This window comes from Anomaloglossus baeobatrachus, chromosome 3 (assembly GCF_048569485.1).
Source record: "Anomaloglossus baeobatrachus isolate aAnoBae1 chromosome 3, aAnoBae1.hap1, whole genome shotgun sequence".
Classification (NCBI taxonomy): domain Eukaryota; kingdom Metazoa; phylum Chordata; class Amphibia; order Anura; family Aromobatidae; genus Anomaloglossus; species Anomaloglossus baeobatrachus.
In genome coordinates, this window is record NC_134355.1 from 669,928,511 (window position 1) to 669,946,378 (window position 17,868).

Genomic DNA, 17,868 nt, shown 5'->3' on the forward strand with positions numbered 1-17,868 from the left:
CCTCGCTCCTTCGCTAATGCAGTTATGACCTCGGTGGGAGAAAGCCATGAGGCAGATTCTACTGGAGAAGGGACTGGCAGAGGTGAAGGAGCTGAGGGACCAGAGAGAAAAAGTAGGCAAAAGACACCTGCCCAGCTGAGGCGTCTAGATAAGCGCAGACAGGAGAGGCAGGTGGGCGAACCCCGGGCAACTAGGTTGACCTCTGTCCTAGATGCTAGTCCTGTTGCTGAGGCCCCAAGGGACAATGAGTTGGATGAGGAGGTCAGGAGGATGCACAGGGAGAAAAGCGCCACTTCCTCAGAATCCTCCCATTATGAAAGTATGGATGAGGATAATAGGCAGTGGCTACAGGAAAAGTGTATGTGTGGTGCCAGGAAGAAGAAAAACAAGGGAGATGTAACACCTTCTCCTGCTCTGACCAAGGTACCTAAGGAAGGTAAAACCGACTCCCCTCTGGTTGGTCTATCTAACCAGTTCCAAGCCCATGAGGGCATCTCTTCTTCTGAGGAGGAAGACGATAGTGAGGTTCCAGCCTTGCAAGTGCTTACAGAGGGCGCCGAGTCTCTTTCTCCTGGGGATGCAAGGTCCACGGGGGGAGGGACTGGACCAGAGTCCGGAGATGAGGATGATAAAGGATAAAAGAATGTGGGAATGGATGTATCTGTATCCCTAAGGAGGGGGAAGGATTCCTCCTCTGAGGCAGAAAATAGGAAGGGGAGTGTGAAAAAGAAAGCTGTCTCACTCAATCACCAATGATGGTGGTACCCACTCCGTTGACGCTGGCGTCACGAGACCCCGAGATAGAGGAGTGCCAAAGGCAAAATGACTTATGATAGCATCGCTCTTAATAGTATAGCTAGTGAGGCTCGCCTGGTGGATGTCCACATCCGCCACACCCTAACTGTAACGGTAACTGTAGGTCCAGAATAGACAGGTTTTATTTAAAGGAGGAAGCCTTCTATTCAGCAGTGTCTGTTGTTGAGGTGGAGTTTTCCGACCACTATTTAATTTTGTTTTTGTGTTCTCTGAATGCTGCAGAGTCCTCCTGGATGGGAAGAGGTTTTTGGAGGCTGAATTCGTCTCTCTTGGAAGAACAGTCCTTTGAGGATTTTCTTCAGAGCCAGGTCACCTTACTAGATCATTGTAGTAGTAAGTCAGAGTGGTGGAAGATGTTCAAGGAAAGGGTGACGAGATTCTTCCACCAGCTCTCGAGCCTCAGGAATCTGGACAAGTATCGCCTGTACCAGGGCCTGAGGAGGAAACTCAAGCATCTTGTCTCAGCTGGAGGTAGACACGAGGAGATCTCCAGAGTGAAATCTTTGCTGATGAGGTGTCAGTATGATAGGCACGCATCTTTGGTTTTGGAGAAGGATTATGGGAAGTACTGCTCACCCAACCCTTACAGGAACTACAATATGTCAGTGAATAGTAAAGTTGTCAAAGGCCTGATTGACAGTACAGGGTCCCTACAAAGATCTATGTGACGGGTTCCTTCTCCCATGTCACACAATCAACAGAGCGAGAGATGGCTGTACAGTCCAAAGAGCATTTATTCCAAGCAAATCAAATGGTCCATAAGATAATCCACCATACAGAGGGTAAAATTAGTCCAGAAATATGAATATAATCCAATAAGCAATAAATGTCCAGGTCTCTGTGGGGAGCTGCGGCTTTTCCCTCAGAGGTTTAATCTTCTTCCTTCTCTCTTCAAGTTCTCAAACAGACTGACAAATCCCCCAGGTAAGCACAGAGTTTACAGTAGGTGGATCCCAGGCCTCTTCCCCCAGACTTAGTGCCAGGAACACTACAGGGGGTAATTACCTACAGACAATACAATGTACACACAAGCAATACAAATAATGGACAGTGAACCAAGCTTAAAATACGAATTTGCACATGATACACCTCCCCCCATATTCCACCATCACAATCCAGATCAGGGATCCTGAAAGTGGTCAGATCCTTCTACTCGCACCTCTTGGGAAAGAGGGATCTGGACTGGGATGAGATGTCGGATTTCCTGGCTGAAGCTGTCCCTGAACCAGGAGTAAACCCCTCTCTTGATGGTTTGACAGAGATGATCACGGAAGAGGAAGTTAGGTTGGCGATTGAAGGGCTTGCCCTAATGAAATCACCAGGTCCAGATGGCTTAACATTTGAGTTCTACAAGACCTTTAAGGACACCTTGGTTCCCCTCTTGACTGAGGTATTCAATGAGTGTATTTCCTCGGACACTCTGCCAAAGTCAATGAAGAGGTTTCCCCTGATCATCTTGGCAAAGGGTAAGGATCCATCTTGCATGGAGAATTGGTGTCCCATAGCGCTTCTCAATGCAGACGGGAAGGTTTTGGCAAAGGTGCTGTTTAATCAGCTGGTGAAGTTTGCACCCCGGCTACTTTCAAGGGCCCAGCATTGCTCTGTTCTGGGCCATAGTACATTTAGTGCTGTGCTCTGTGTCCGAGAGGCAGTGGAGTAGGGTAGGGCTGACCACTGGAGGGGGTACATGCTGTCACTAGATCAGGCAAAAGCATTTGATCAGGTTAATCACAAATACCTCTGGTCTGTCATTCTGAGGTATGGCCTGCCGGGGAGGTTTGTTGATTGGCTTAAGTCATTGTACGCTGAGGCAGAGAGTTTCCTGCTTGTGAACGGTTGGATTGGCAGCTTTTCTGAGGTTGGTTCTAGTGTTCGCCAGGGTTGTCCCTTAAGCCCCCTGTTGTAGGTGTTTGTGATTGACCCTTTCATTAGGAGGGTGGAGAGTGGACTATTGGCAGGGGTCGGGATGGACCGGACGCCAATGATGTCACCATTTTTTTGTTTCCGCAGATGGGGAGACAGAGTGGCTGATGTCAGAGGTAGATCAGTACTCGGAGGCATCCGAGTCCAAGATCAACCGGTATCTCTGGCTGGGAGTCTCTGGCTGGGAGCAGGAGATCCTGGTTTTGATCTCCCGGACACCCTTCCAGGACCCAAAGTCTCTGCAAAAGTTCTTGGCATTGAATATGACCAGGCGGATTACCCCAAACAAAATTGGGACAGCAGGCTAAAGATCGCAGCTCAGAAGGTCAACAAATGGAAGGGTTGGTCTTTGACCCTAAGGGAAATGGTAAACCAGATCAAAACTTACCTGCTTCCTTTACTTATCTATCTGGACAGTGTGTGCATCTTGCCGGAACCTCTCTGGACTCGGGTCTACAGTTTGTTCTTCCAGATGTTATGGGATAATAGACTAAACATGGTCAAAAGGGAGGTTATTTACCGTACAAGGAGACTAGGAGGGTTAGATATAGTCAACCCTGTGGTATTCCTTGTGAATATATTCATTAAGATCAATATTGCAAACCTCTGGAAAGAGAGGGCTCCTCCGTGGGTATTCTCCTGTAGGTGATGGTTTCAGCCTATCTTCCAGGAATAGGAGACAGGAGGGCAAGTGAAGGATCTTTGCACACCGCATGGACATCTTCTGGCTTTTGATACCCTGGTTCTGAAGGTAATTCTCCGGTGGGGACTGGGAATGTGGGAGATCAGAACTCTGCAAAGGAAGCTCCTTGACAAAAGGGTTCTGATAACTCATTTCCAGAGGCCTCTGGCGCTCAGAGACTGCCCAAGTCAGGATTATGGGGTGGGTTTGATTCTTTTGAATTCTATCAGAATCCCCTCGAAGTTTTGGGACTTGGCACTGCTTCCATGGGAAACTGTGTGTGAGGGACAATCTGAAGTGTAGTAGCTCTGAGGACAGGAACTGTCCCCGAGAACAATGTGGTACCATTCTGGAAAGTATGGACTATTTCCTGCTTCATTATCCCTTTAACACAGAGGTATACAACAGGGTGGGCGCCTCCATTGGCTGGCCGGTCTCTCCTATGCGGAATGGGCCTATGGAGCATTCAGAGACCTGGGTGGTAAGGACTGCTGCACTTTACTTCTAGTTAGCGCAGTGGTTAGGTATCACACGTGGAACCTAAAGTGCTTAGTATAGACGCAATAGAAAATCCTCCCAGTGGATGATATGTTTAGGACCATACTCGGTGACTTGGTGAAGGTGCGCTCTCTGGAGTACGAGCAACTGGGCACGCGGAGGGCGTCTCTCTTCTGGAGGGGATTTTCTTTTAGTGTGCCTTAGTCTACTTGTCTCCTTTCCTGGTAGTGGGCTGCTGCTGATGTAGCGCCCCTGAGGCTTCAGTCGCCATAGGGTACTGCATCTCATTTAAGGTGCAGTACTTATCCTGGGTAATGAAGAGGTTAATCACTGATGTTTAGCACTTATACAACATTCACACAAACACCCAGTTAGTGAGCCAGTTAGTTACACAACTCAGGAAGTCAGCAAGCCTGGGAAATTCCCAGATAACAGGGCAACCGCCTGGGAGGTGGGGCAGCACTGGGGAAGTTACAGAACACACAGGAAAATCACTTCAGAATAGTCTGGGGCACAGAAGAACACGGTCGCTGGAGAGAGTGCTTCAGAGCTTCTCCAGCACGGACCAACCCGACTGGAAGAGGCCAGGAGACGACCGAGTGAGATGGAGAGACAGAGGAGAAACACGGTTGCTGAGGGGAGAGCTACATTGCTCCCTCAGAACCAGCACACAGCAGGGTGCAGAGCTCTAGGGTGGAACATACTCCATGTTGTACTACCAGAATCTGCAGGACAGGGGGATTGTACACAGTGGCACATAGGGCCCAGGGTCGGGATTACGGTCAAGTTCCCACAGCATACGGGATGAAAGCGGAGTTACAAGAACCGGGGTCCCCAATTACCTTCAGGCTTCGGGGATCCAACACCAAGCACCAGGAGGAAGGTCTCTCAGTTCACAGCACCAGTGTTGACCTTGAACTTACCCGGGATCGGCTGGGGCCCCTCACGGCGGAGACTGGTACCGTGAGTGCAGCACTAGAACTGTGAGTAAAATAGATCTTGACCCGCACCTGCTGCCTCAGTCTATCATTACCATCGCCGTCGTCCCCCGCTCCGGCGCCAGTGGCCGACCATCATCCCCATCATCCTCACCAGGGCTCGCTCCACCTTGCTGCAACACCATCAGCCCCGGAGGACATCACCTGTAGCGGCGGCTAATCCCTGGCTGTGTACCACAGGTGGCGTCACGAGACAAACTTCCATTCCATCATACCCCCTTCTTATTGTACACCTCGGGGCCATGAAACTGGGCAGGGTCACCCATGACATCCCCCTGACCTGACATCACCAGACCCGACGACGAGTAAACGGTTAACCCCTTGCCCCATGGGTGCTACACTGACATCCTAGAGTTTTGTTTTGATCAGTATAGTATACAGTGATGTCGGCAGGCACCGAACTTGGACTTTGTTAGTTAATATACTGTATTTTCTTGAATTCTGCAAACGTCTCATTTGTATTGCCATATACATAAGAGCGCAGCGGAGAAACTCACATGTGCGTCCTACTGACCCGGAATATAGTGCGTATAATATATTACAGAATGGGTCAGACAAGTCCAGTGTTATTACGTCACCCATCACTATCAGAGGAACGAGGAGAAACGTTCACATCCCTTTCATCTTCTTGACAGAGGGATTTAGAATTAATCCTAAAATTTTGCACAATGGGTCATTGTGGGTTATGACATCACTGACGTTATTTAATGTTGTCAATCACAATTTTGCTTTCTTCCCTCGGGGACACGGCCAGTTATGCCCTTTAGGAGTTGTCTGCTTTGGAAAAGCTCCTTTATTAAGAAAGGCCCCTAAATAAAAGATGATAACAGAGAGCGCTGCAGTGACCTTCACAATTAGCTGCAATCTGCGGGGGGAAACCAGCGCCACCACGGGAGAAATGGAAGAGGTCCCCTCTATATAAAAGTAATTGTGTGCTGGTCCATTGTGCGGAATGTAAAAAAAATATGTACACAGTGACTGCACCAGCAGAATAGTGAGTGCAGCTCTGGAGTATAATACAGAAGGTAACTCAGGATCAGTAATGTAATGTATGTACACAGTGACTGCACCAGCAGAATAGTGAGCGCAGCTCTGGAGTATAATACAGGAGGTAACTCAGGATCAGTAATGTAATGTATGTACACAGTGACTGCACCAGCAGAATAGTGAGTGCAGCTCTGGAGTATAATACAGGAGGTAACTCGGGATCAGTAATGTAATGTATGTACACAGTGACTGCACCAGCAGAATAGTGAGCGCAGCTCTGGAGTATAATACAGCAGGTAACGCAGGATCAGTAATGTAATGTATGTACACAGTGATTGCACCAGCAGAATAGTGAGTGCAGCTCTGCAGTATAATACAGGATGTAACTCAGGATCTGTAATGTAATGTATGTACACAGTGACTGCACCAGCAGAATAGTGAGTGCAGCTCTGGAGAAAAATACAGGAGGTAACTCAGGATCAGTACAGGATCAGTAATGTAATGTATGTACACAGTGACTGCACCAGCAGAATAGTGAGTGCCGCTCTGGAGTATAATACAGGAGGTAACTCAGGATCAGTACAGGATCAGTAATGTAATGTATGTACACAGTGACTGCACCAGCAGAATAGTGAGTGCAGCTCTGGAGTATAATACAGGAGGTAACTCAGGATCAGTACAGGATCAGTAATGTAATGTATGTACACAGTGACTGCACCAGCAGAATAGTGAGTGCCGCTCTGGAGTATAATACAGGAGGTAACTCAGGATCAGTACAGGATCAGTAATGTAATGTATGTACACAGTGACTGCACCAGCAGAATAGTGAGTGCAGCTCTGGAGTATAATACAGGAGGTAACTCAGGATCAGTACAGGATCAGTAATGTAATGTATGTACACAGTGACTGCACCTGCAGAATAGTGAGTGCAGCTCTGGAGTATAATACAGGAGGTAACTCAGGATCAGTAATGTAATGTATGTACACAGTGATTGCACCAGCAGAATAGTGAGTGCAGCTCTGGAGTATAATACAGGATGTAACTCAGGATCTGTAATGTATGTACACAGTGACTGCACCAGCAGAATAGTGAATGCAGCTCCGGAGAATAATACAGGAGGTAACTCAGGATCAGTAATGTAATGTATGTACACAGTGACTGCACCAGCAGAATAGTGAGTGCAGCTCTGCAGTACAGTATTGACTGTAATGTAATATAAGTAATGAATTGTGTATATAAGCTCATTGAGTAATCTATATAAAAGTAGCATGTAAAAGTGTGATTGCTCATTTACTTACTTGTAAGTTGGTTTCACTCTGCTGTAGATGGAATATAATGGTGTATGTTTCTTTGTCCAGCAGCAGGGCCTGCCAGCCGTACAGGTTAGATAAAGTGTCTTGGACATAGTTCACATTGCTCGTCTGATTGCTTCTGTTTTGGAGAGTGATGTTGTAGATGACATCGGGGGCTTGTTCCCTAAAACCGATCGATAGAAAGAGACATTAAAAGTCAATGACACCATTAGTTGAGGAGTTTTATAGGGTAAATGAGAGGACAATGGAGGTATTCAACCAGAACTCCTTTCTGGATTTTGAGCTGCCTTCTGGTGGAGGACAATAAACTCCAATACAATAAATATTGTATTTTGTTTTCTAGAGGGACATAATGCCCTATTGACCTCCACATGTCATGTCTAAATGTGAAAGCCATGACTATGTATATTGAGTGCATCCCTTATGTATACAAGATGGGCACTGCCTCATGTTCTCTTTTTATAATATGGTGCTCATTAATTTTGGAATTAGTCATGATTATACTTCTTAAAAGTGAATGGTGCTGGTTTCATTGGTGTTTGTGCTATAAATGCAGCCCTGGTGGCCTGACAAGGGGCTTTAACATCTATCCCTGTTCCTCATGGGCGGAGTCAGCTCATGCTTAATCACACTATCCAATAAAAAAAGAAGGCTTTTGAAAAAGTGTTTTCTCCACTCCCAAAATCTTGGATCCTACACCATAAGAGTACTCCTGTCACGCAGTGACTACCGGGGTTCATCCAGGTGCACAGGAAACACCGACGAGCGCCGCAACACACAGGGTACACGATACAATGTTGGGTCCTTGCGCTAATGAAAGGGGAACAGTGTCTCCTACTAAGCTCACCTGAGGCTGATCCTTGCACTCCCTAAAGTCCCTATATGGGTTCTTTCACCCCATTGCCGATCAAGTGCCTATCCCTGTGTAGGAGGGTGACCCGTGCCCTGCAAACCCCCCTGAAGACACCGGCTCTTGCATTGAATATGTGTATTATGCCTTTTTAGTGCATTACTGTATAGAAAGATGTATGGGGGTTATTTCGCAGTTCTCACAGCTACCACCAGATGGCACTAGACTCCTCAAATGCTAGGAAGGAGTTCAGATAGAAGGTATAGTGGTAAGATTGAAAGGGTTAATGTAGGACGCCCAGGCCACAGCTTAGGGGGATATAGGAGGTAGAATTTCCTGGTTTAGTAAGTGTAGTAGTGATTGACAGTCCGGCTCTTTTTGGTAATCCGGTTCCCATGGCTCCGCTCACCAAAAAGAGACGGCTCTTTCGGCTCGTTCTTGGCTCCCTATTAAATATGGGTTCACCCCAAGGTGAACATACATATTAAAGATTATAGTAACGTTGCTGAAACCCCGCCCACCCGTGGTTAAACTCCGCCCACCTACAAGGGGCCACTTAGATTGTTGAGTGGGAGGGGTTTAGCCGCGGCGGTAAGAGCAGTTTAGAGAATTTAGTGGCTCTCAGTGGGGATCTGGCTCCTGTCAGTCACAGCAATTTGTGGCAGATCGTTCGCGACCGACACATCACTAAATTGTAGAGATGAAGTGAGAGGAGGTGTAGAGAGAAAGAGCGGTGTAGTGTGCTGAAGAACAGGTAGAAGCATTGGGCAGGCGGAAGACTGAAGTCGGTGACCACAGAAGGTTGATACAGAGCGGCGACCGGGAGATATATCTGCAGCGCCTCCGACGTCAGCAGGCAGACTGAGGTAGTGCGGGAGAACATGAGGAACTTAATCCGACATTGCCAGTTCAGGGGTCTTCAGATGTCAAACTCAAGATAGCCTATCCTTAGGGAAGACGTTACTTGCCAAAAGACCCGGAGTGGTGGATCTCTATACTCTCGAAAGCTGATGGGACTTTGTATAGAGCCGGTATGAGAAGAGCCATGTTCCACTGTATACCTGTAAAGAAGGTGGGCCTCTCCATCGGAGAAGATTGATGGAGTAAAGTTGAATTGTTTTACAACAACCCTGAGTGTGTTTTTGATTCCTATGGACAAAGACTCACAGAACCCGCAGCCCTCAGGTAACCACACCACACCGGCTCCACCACATACCCAAACCCTATTTCATGTAGTGCGTCCGACGGGTGCACGACTACAACCCTGGGCCTCGGCCCAATGCTCATACCAACCCTACGCCTGGACTCAGCCCTGTATAGTGCGCAGGACAGCAGGAACACTAGTCACTCTCTAAGGCCGGTGCCCCACTTGCGATTGCATCGCGTGTATCTCGCGTGAGTTTCGCAGTGCATTACCCATAACGGACTCACACTCTGCTCACAGGAGTGGGTCAGTTGCATGCATCTCTATGCAGCCGACCCGCTCCTGTGAGCAGAGTGTGAGTCCATGACGGGTGATGCACCGCGAAACTCGCGCGAGGAAATCACAGGTGGGACACCGGCCTTAGTTAAAGACACAGAGAAGGTTAGACGGACAAGCGTAAAATAAACGGCAATCATACAAAGCACTCCAATCAAAAAAGAGGTAATAATCAGGAATGGACCAGAGGGGAGAAAAGAAAAAAAACAAATTAAGGAAGAGAAAAATCAACACATCTTTCATAAAGCAAATGTCTTCCAAAAGTCTTCCTGATCCACAGCTCACAGGTTCCCCTAGAGGCAAGCAAAGCACAAACTGTCACCAGCAATTACCTGGACTAGGAGGGAAGTCTTCATAGCAGAGCTGATTAGCAATAGAAAACAGCTGGCTATAGCTTTCATTCAGAGTCCAGGAGACCAATAGATCTACTTAACCCTAGCAACGCTGGATAAAGGAGAATCTTTACAGCCAGCAGTATCATTTGACCAAGTGTGTATGAAGCCCTGTGCTGTGATCTCCTGAAAGCAGAAGTAGGAGGAACCACTCTCTTTCGTGACAACTCAGGTAACCGCACCACACCGGCTCCACCACATACCCAAATCATGTTTCATGTAGTGTGTCGGACGGGTGTACAACTACAACCCTAGGACTCGGCCAATGCCCGTACCGACCCTAAGCCTGGACTCAGCCCTCTATAGTGCGCAGGACAGCAGGAACACTAGTTACACTCTAGATTAAAGACACAGAGAGGATTAGATGGACAAGTATAAAATAAACAGCAAAGTACTCCAAACAACCAGAGGTAATAATGAGGAACCGACCAAAAGAACTAAGGAAGGGAAAAACTCAACACAGCTTTCATACAGAAAAAGTCCTCTGAAAGTCTTCCTGATCCACAGCTCACTGGCTCCCCTTTGAGGCAAGCAAAGCAGAAACTATCACCAGCAATTACCTGGACTAGGAGGGAAGTCTTCATAGCAGAGCTGATTAGCAATAGAGAACAGCTGGCTATAGCTTTCATTCAGAGTTCAGGAGAGCAGAAGAGCTATTTAGCCCCAGCAGCGCTGGATAAAGAATCTTTACAGCCAGCAGTGTTAACCTAACCGAGTGTGTATGAAGTCCTGTGCTACAATCTCCTGACACCAGAAATAGCAGGGACCCTTCTCTGTCGTGACAACTCCATTGTTTTTTCTTATGTGGCCCCTTTTTTTCTATTGATACCTTTGGCTGAGTTTTCAAACCTATACGTTTTAGAGGATTTCACAAGATTTCCATGGTTTGTTATGGCTCCTCAGTAGCTGCCACATGTATACTGCGCCCGCACCTTGATAAGTATATAGGAAACACACAGCGTGCACATTTCTACCTGTCTTTGAAGTGCGGGATTAATAGAATTCGGTCTGGGGATTTGGAGTTTATGCAGTAATTTGTAGTTCAGGAGCGGATTTCGTGTTATTTGCTTTAATTGCTATTCTGTTTCATGTTTATTTGTGTGATTTTTAGACGCCGCTCTCCGGTTATATGTTTATTTTACACTTGTATACATGTAGTCCTGGATTATATAAGGCCTGATGTTTGGTTTTATTACACAGTAATGCTGGAAATAAGCGGTATAGAATAATACCGCTCTCTCACATTTACTGGGAGGTAAGGTGACTTTTACGAGTTGCCTTTTGCGAGGTGACATGGAGAGTTTAGTCTGGACGTTCTGACCTCCTGTCGCACACTGTTCCTGTTTCATTGGCCTTTTAACACAGGAACTTTTGAAGAATTAGCATCGTCATAAAAAGTCAGCCATATTTATTTGATGCAGGGACTTACAGGCCAATGGACATGCGGTGAAATGTAATGTCTGCTGCACACACGCGGCCGGACGCGCCTCCACCACTAATATAATCCACCGCCCAGCAGGAGGAGTCTGGGAGTATACCAGTGTCCACCAGCAGGTGGCTCCCTTCCACTCCCGAGACGGAGCCGTCCATGTCTTTGATTAGGGCGCAGTGAAGATACGGGAAAAAGACCTTCCTGGGCGAGTTTCGAAACTTCAGCTTTTGGGTTTTTACTGTGAAGCCACCTAGAAAAAAAAAGAAAATGAGATCTACGCTCTAAAGGAAAAACAACTGCAAGTGATTAGTCTATGAAATGCATGCAAAGAAAACAAGTTAAGTATGTGCACCCCTCCTAAATAGTTACCTTGACCCATAATGCAGCCCGAGCAGGTGCTGATGGCGGCACATTCCTCTCGGTCAAAGTTTATAAATGTTACGTTAGTGATCACCGCCTGGAATTTCTTTGGGGTAACTATGCCGGATGTCATACATATGCCCTGCTTGGAATGAAAAAAATGAATACAAATTATATCACAAGGAAATGCGGCTTCTAAGGGGTCTATGGTAGAAGGGGGCCCAGCAATGGACTACTTCTTCTGTTTGCTATGAAACTGTCAGACCAGTAACCAGCAGTCACCACAAGGTGGAGCTCACGTCTCAGCTGAGTCTTGTATACATTCAAAAGCATGTAGCTCCCCCTAGTGGTGGCCGTAGGTACCCAAAACTACATCATCTATATAATGTTGACTGGTAATATATATACAGTTGAAACCAGAGGTTTACAAACATTATCTAAAAAGGCACATCTGCAGGTTTTTCTCACTATCTGACATGAAGTCAGAATAAACCTTTCCCATTTTAGGCTTATTAGGAACCAAAATTATTTATATTTGGCAAATTCTACAATAATGAGAGAGAGAGAGAATGTTTTCAGGCATTTTTATTACTTTCTGCAAAGTCAAAAGTTTACATTCACTAAGAGGTACTTTGCACGCTGCGACATCGCTAGCCAATGCTAGCGATGCCGAGCGCGATAGTCCCCGCCCCGTCGCACATGGGATATCTTGTGATAGCTGCCGTAGCGAACATTATCGCTACGGCAGCTTCACACGCACTTACCTGCCCTGCGACGTCGCTCTGGCCGGCGACCCGCCTCCTTCCTAAGGGGGCGGGTCGTGCGGAGTCACAGCGACGTCACACGGCAGACGGCCAATAGAATCGGTGGGGCGGAGATGAGCGGGACGTAAACATCTCGCCCACCATCTTCCTTCCTCATTGCAGGCGGGATGCAGGTAAGGAGATGTTCCTCGCTCCTGCGGCTTCATACACAGCGATGTGTGCTGCCGCAGGAACGAGGAACAACATCGTACCTGCGGAGGCACCGACATTATGAAAATGACCAACGCTACACAGATCACCGATTTTTGACTGTTTCACGCTCGTTCATCTGCTCTCCTAGGCTTTACACGTTGCGACATCGTTACCGGCGCCGAATGTGCGTCACTTTCGATTTGACCCCGACGATATCACAGGTGCGATGTCGTAACGTGCAAAGTACCCTCAAGAGTACTGTGCCTTTAAACAATATGAGACAGCTCATATGATGATGTCATGTCTTTGGAAGCTTCTGATAGGTTTATTGGCAACATCTGAGTTAATTATAGACACACCTGTGGATGTAGTTTAATGCACACCTGAAACACACTGCATCTTTGTGTAGCATCATGGGAAAATCAAAAGAAATCATTCAAGATCTCCGGAAAAGAATTGTGGACTTGGACAAGTCTTGTTCATTCTTTGGTGCAATTTCCAGATACCTGAAGGTGTCTCGCTCATCTGTACAAACAATTATACACAAGTACAAACAAGATGGGAATGTCCAGCCATCATACCGCTCAGGAAGGAGACGGGTTCTGTGTACCAGAGATGAACGTGCTTTGGTCAGACTTGTGGATATCAACCAAAAATGGGACAGTTGCACTCTGTAGTGCTAATATATGTGAAACAATGAATATGGGAATATAGACCTACATTACTGCTATGAAAAACACACAAAACTTGAGATACTTTGCCAACAAAAATGACCAATTCTAGGTGAGCCCAGCAGCCAACGGCAAGGCGACCTTTCTCTGCTGGGTTCCTGACTACACTAATTACTTTCTTTGGGTTAAAAAAACCCTCCAATGTATGGGTCGACAGGAAATTGCAAATAAAGAATTAAAATTGCCTAAGGGTGAAGAGCAGGAGTGCTTTTTAATCCAAAGAAAGGCATTAAAGTAGGCAGGGACTCAGCAGCAAGAGGTTGCCTTTGCATTGGATGTTGGACTCACATAGGATCGGCCATATTTGTGTGCGAAGTATCTCAGTTTTTGCATGTTTTTTATAGCAGTAATGCAAGTCTATATTCCCATATTCATTGTTACACATATCTTAGCACTGCAGAGTGCAACTGTCTCCTTTTAGCTATTGTTTTATGTTCACTTTGCGCCTGTTTACATTAGAAAAGTAGGATGTGCCATCAGTCTTATTCTTAGATATATGCATATCAACCCAAGAACAAAAGCAAAAGACCTTGTGAAGATGCTGGTGGAAGCTGGTAAGATTGTGTCATTATCCACAGTGGAACAAGTACTGTATCAACATGGGCTGAAAAGCCGCTCTGCCAGGAAGAAGCCATTACTCCAAAAGAACCATAAAAAAATCCAGATTAATGTTTGCAAATCCACACAGGAGCAAAGACCTTAATTTTTGGAGATGTCCTGTGGTCTGACTAAACTAAATTGAACTGTTTGGCCATAATGACCATTATTACGTTTGGAGGAAAAGGGAGAAGCTTTGAAGCCTAAGAATATCATCCCAACTGTGAAACACGAGGGTAGCAGCATCATGTTGTGGGGTTGTTTTGCTGCAGGAGGGATTGGTGCACGTCACAGAATAGATGGCGTCATGAGGAAAGAAGATTATGTGGCAATACTGAAGAACATCTCAAGACATCAGCCAGGAACTTAAAGCTTGGGCAGAAATGGGTCGTCCAAATGGACAATGACCCGAAGCTACTGCCAAACTGGTTGCAAAGTGGCTTAAGGATAAAAAGTCAATGTTTTGGAGTGGCCATCATAAAGCCCTGATCTCAATCCTATTGAAAATTCATGGGTAAAGCTGAAAAGGCCGGTGTGAGCAAGGCGACCTCCAAACATGGCTCAACTACACCAGTTCTGTCAGGAGGAATCGGCCCAAATTCTACCAACTATTGTGAGAAGCTTGAGGGAGGAGATCCAAAACGTTTGACTCAAGTCATACAGTGTAAGGGCAATGGTACCAAATACTAATGGTTTATTCTGATTTCATGTCAGATAATGAGAACAACCTGCAGATGTGTATTTATAGAGAGCAGAGGGAAAAACCTGCAGATGTGTCTATAGAGAGCGGAGGGAAAAACCTGCAGATGTGTCTTTATAGAGAGCAGAGGGAAAAACCTGCAAATGTGTCTATAGAGAGCGGAGGGAAAAACCTGCAGATGTGTCTTTACAGAGAGCAGAGGGAAAAACCTGCAGATGTGTCTTTATAGAGAGCAGAGGGAAAAACCTGCAGATGTGTCTATAGAGAGCGGAGGGAAAAACCTGCAGATGTGTCTTTATAGAGAGCAGAGGGAAAAACCTGCAGATGTGTCTTTACAGAGAGCAGAGGGAAAAACCTGCAGATGTGTCTTTATAGAGAGCAGAGGGAAAAACCTGCAGATGTGTCTTTAGAAACCGGAGGGAAACTTCTGGTTTAAAACTGCGTTTGTGACAGCAACCAAGTGAGGAGCACAATGACAAGTGTGTCCTGCCTACAGTCAGGCATGGTGGTGGAGGATCATGGTTTGGGGATGTATGAGTGCTGTCATCTGTGGGGTACATACACTTCATTGAGGGAACCATGAATGGTAACATGTCGTGTGACATACTGAAGCAGAGAAGGATCCCCTCCCTTCAAATTCCAACATAATAACAACCTCAAACCCCACCAAGACCACCAATGACATGCTAAAGAAACTGAGGGTAAAGGTGCTGGACAGGCCGAGCGTCTAAACCTAAATCCTATGGAGCATCCTCATACAGAAGGTGGAGGAGTGCAAGGTCTCTAACATCCACTATATAATATTATCATGATGTTAATCTGTGTAAAAGTCTACAAATTTAAAGAGCAGGTATGATCCTGCACTAATTTAAAACAACCTTCGACTGAAGGGAGGAGGTGTACTCAATCACAGTCTGTATAAAAGCAGAGGTAGGGAATGCAGCAGCCATTCTGTGGTAAATCTGGATAGTGAGATGACGTCACAGCTGCTAGCTTAGCCATAGATATAGGCAAAAAACACAGAAGAAACTGTATAGATAGTGTGTGTGTGTGTGTGTGTGTGTGTGTGTGTGTGTGTGTGTGTGTGTGTGTGCGCAAAGCAGGGAAGAAGATTAGTGTTTAAGTAAATGAGAATAGTGTCTGCCATTCACACTCTTCAGGGATATCGGAGGCTTGGAGGTATTTTTGTGTTTGCAACCATCTGATAATCCGAAACGTATGATAATCCAGAAACTTTTCATTGCATTTGGAGGCTTAGAGGTACTTTAGCTTCGCTGAACATTAATCCTGCGCAAATCAACTTTGAATTTGGCAAATTCGAGTTTCAAAAAATGTGCTCACTTTTTTGTGCTTGCAAGCATTTGATAATCCAGAACGTTTGATAATCCAGAAACTTCTCATTGCAATCAGACACTTGGAGGTACTTTAGCGTTGCTTAACATTTATCCTGCACAAATCGACTTTGAATTTGGCAAATTCGAGTTTCAAAATATGTGCTCATTTTTTTTGTGATTGCAACCATTTGATAATCCAGAACATTTGATAATCCAGAAACTTTTCAGTGCAATTAGAGGCTTGGAGGTACTTAAGCTTCGCTGAACATTTATCCTGCGCAAATTGACTTTGAATTTGGCAAATTTGACTTTCAATAAAGGTGCTCATCTTTTTTTTGTGTTTGCAACCATCTGATAATCCAGAACGTTTCATAATCCAGAAACGTTTCATTGCAATCAGGGTCTTGGAGGTACTTTAGCTTTGCTGAACATTTATCGTGCGCAAATCAATTTTGAATTTGGCATATTTGAGTTTCAAAAAATGTGGTCATCTTTTTTTTTGTGTTTGCAATCATTTGATAATCTAGAAACGTTTCAGGGCAATCAGAGGCTTGGAGGTACTTTAGCTGCGCTGAACATTGATCCTGCGCAAATCGAATTAGAATTTGGCAACTTAGAGTTTCAAAAAATGTGCTCTTTTTTGTGCTCGCAAGCATTTGATAATCCAGAACGTTTGATAATCCTGAAGCTTCTCATTGCAATCGGAGGCTTGGAGGTACTTTAGCTTTGCTGAACATTTATCCTGCGCAAATCGACTTTGAATTTGGCAAATTCGAGTTTCAAAATATGTGCTCATCTTTTTTGTGCTGCTAACCATCTGATAATCCAGAACATTTGATAATCCAGAAACTTTTCAGGGCAAACAGAGGCTTGGAGGTACTTTAGCTTCGCTCAACATTTATCCTGCACAAATCGACTTTGAATTTGGCAAATTCGAGTTTCAAAATATGTGCTCATCTTTTTTTGTGCTTGCAACCATCTGATAATCCAGAGCGTTTGATAATCCAGAAACTTTACATTGCAATCAGAATCTTGGAGGTACTTTAGCTTTGCTGAACATTTATCCTGCGGAAATTGACTTTGAATTTGGCAAATTCGAGTTTCAAAAAAATGTGCTCATTTTTTTGTGCTGGTAACCATCTGATAATCCAGAACATTTGATAATCCTGAAACTTTTCAGGGCAATCGGAGGCTTGGAGGTACTTTAGCTTTGCTGAACATTTATCCTGCGCAAATCAACTTTGAATTTGGCATATTTGAGTTTCGAAAAATGTGCTCATCTTTTTTTTGTGTTTGCAATCATTTGATAATCTAGAAACGTTTCAGGGCAATCAGAGGCTTGGAGGTACTTTAGCTGCGCTGAACATTGATCCTGCGCAAATCGAATTAGAATTTGGCAACTTAGAGTTTCAAAAAATGTGCTCTTTTTTGTGCTCGCAAGCATTTGATAATCCAGAACGTTTGATAATCCTGAAGCTTCTCATTGCAATCGGAGGCTTGGAGGTACTTTAGCTTTGCTGAACATTTATCCTGCGCAAATCGACTTTGAATTTGGCAAATTCGAGTTTCAAAATATGTGCTCATCTTTTTTGTGCTGCTAACCATCTGATAATCCAGAACATTTGATAATCCAGAAACTTTTCAGGGCAAACAGAGGCTTGGAGGTACTTTAGCTTCGTTCAACATTTATCCTGCACAAATCGACTTTGAATTTGGCAAATTCGAGTTTCAAAATATGTGCTCATCTTTTTTTGTGCTTGCAACCATCTGATAATCCAGAGCGTTTGATAATCCAGAAACTTTACATTGCAATCAGAA

The 17,868-nt window shown here is 45.3% G+C and overlaps 1 protein-coding gene across 1 annotated transcript in view; it reads right to left on the reverse strand.

Annotated features, from left to right (window-relative positions):
* Positions 1 to 17,868, reverse strand: part of PKHD1 (PKHD1 ciliary IPT domain containing fibrocystin/polyductin) — an 832,619-nt gene that overhangs the window by 275,775 nt on the left and 538,976 nt on the right. Inside the window, exons 45-47 of the mRNA XM_075341622.1 lie at positions 11,742 to 11,877; positions 11,370 to 11,622; positions 7,204 to 7,381 (exon numbers count right to left, since the gene is read on the reverse strand). Coding sequence (XP_075197737.1) covers positions 7,204 to 7,381; positions 11,370 to 11,622; positions 11,742 to 11,877 — 567 coding nt within the window. The remainder of the gene's footprint in view (positions 1 to 7,203; positions 7,382 to 11,369; positions 11,623 to 11,741; positions 11,878 to 17,868) is intronic.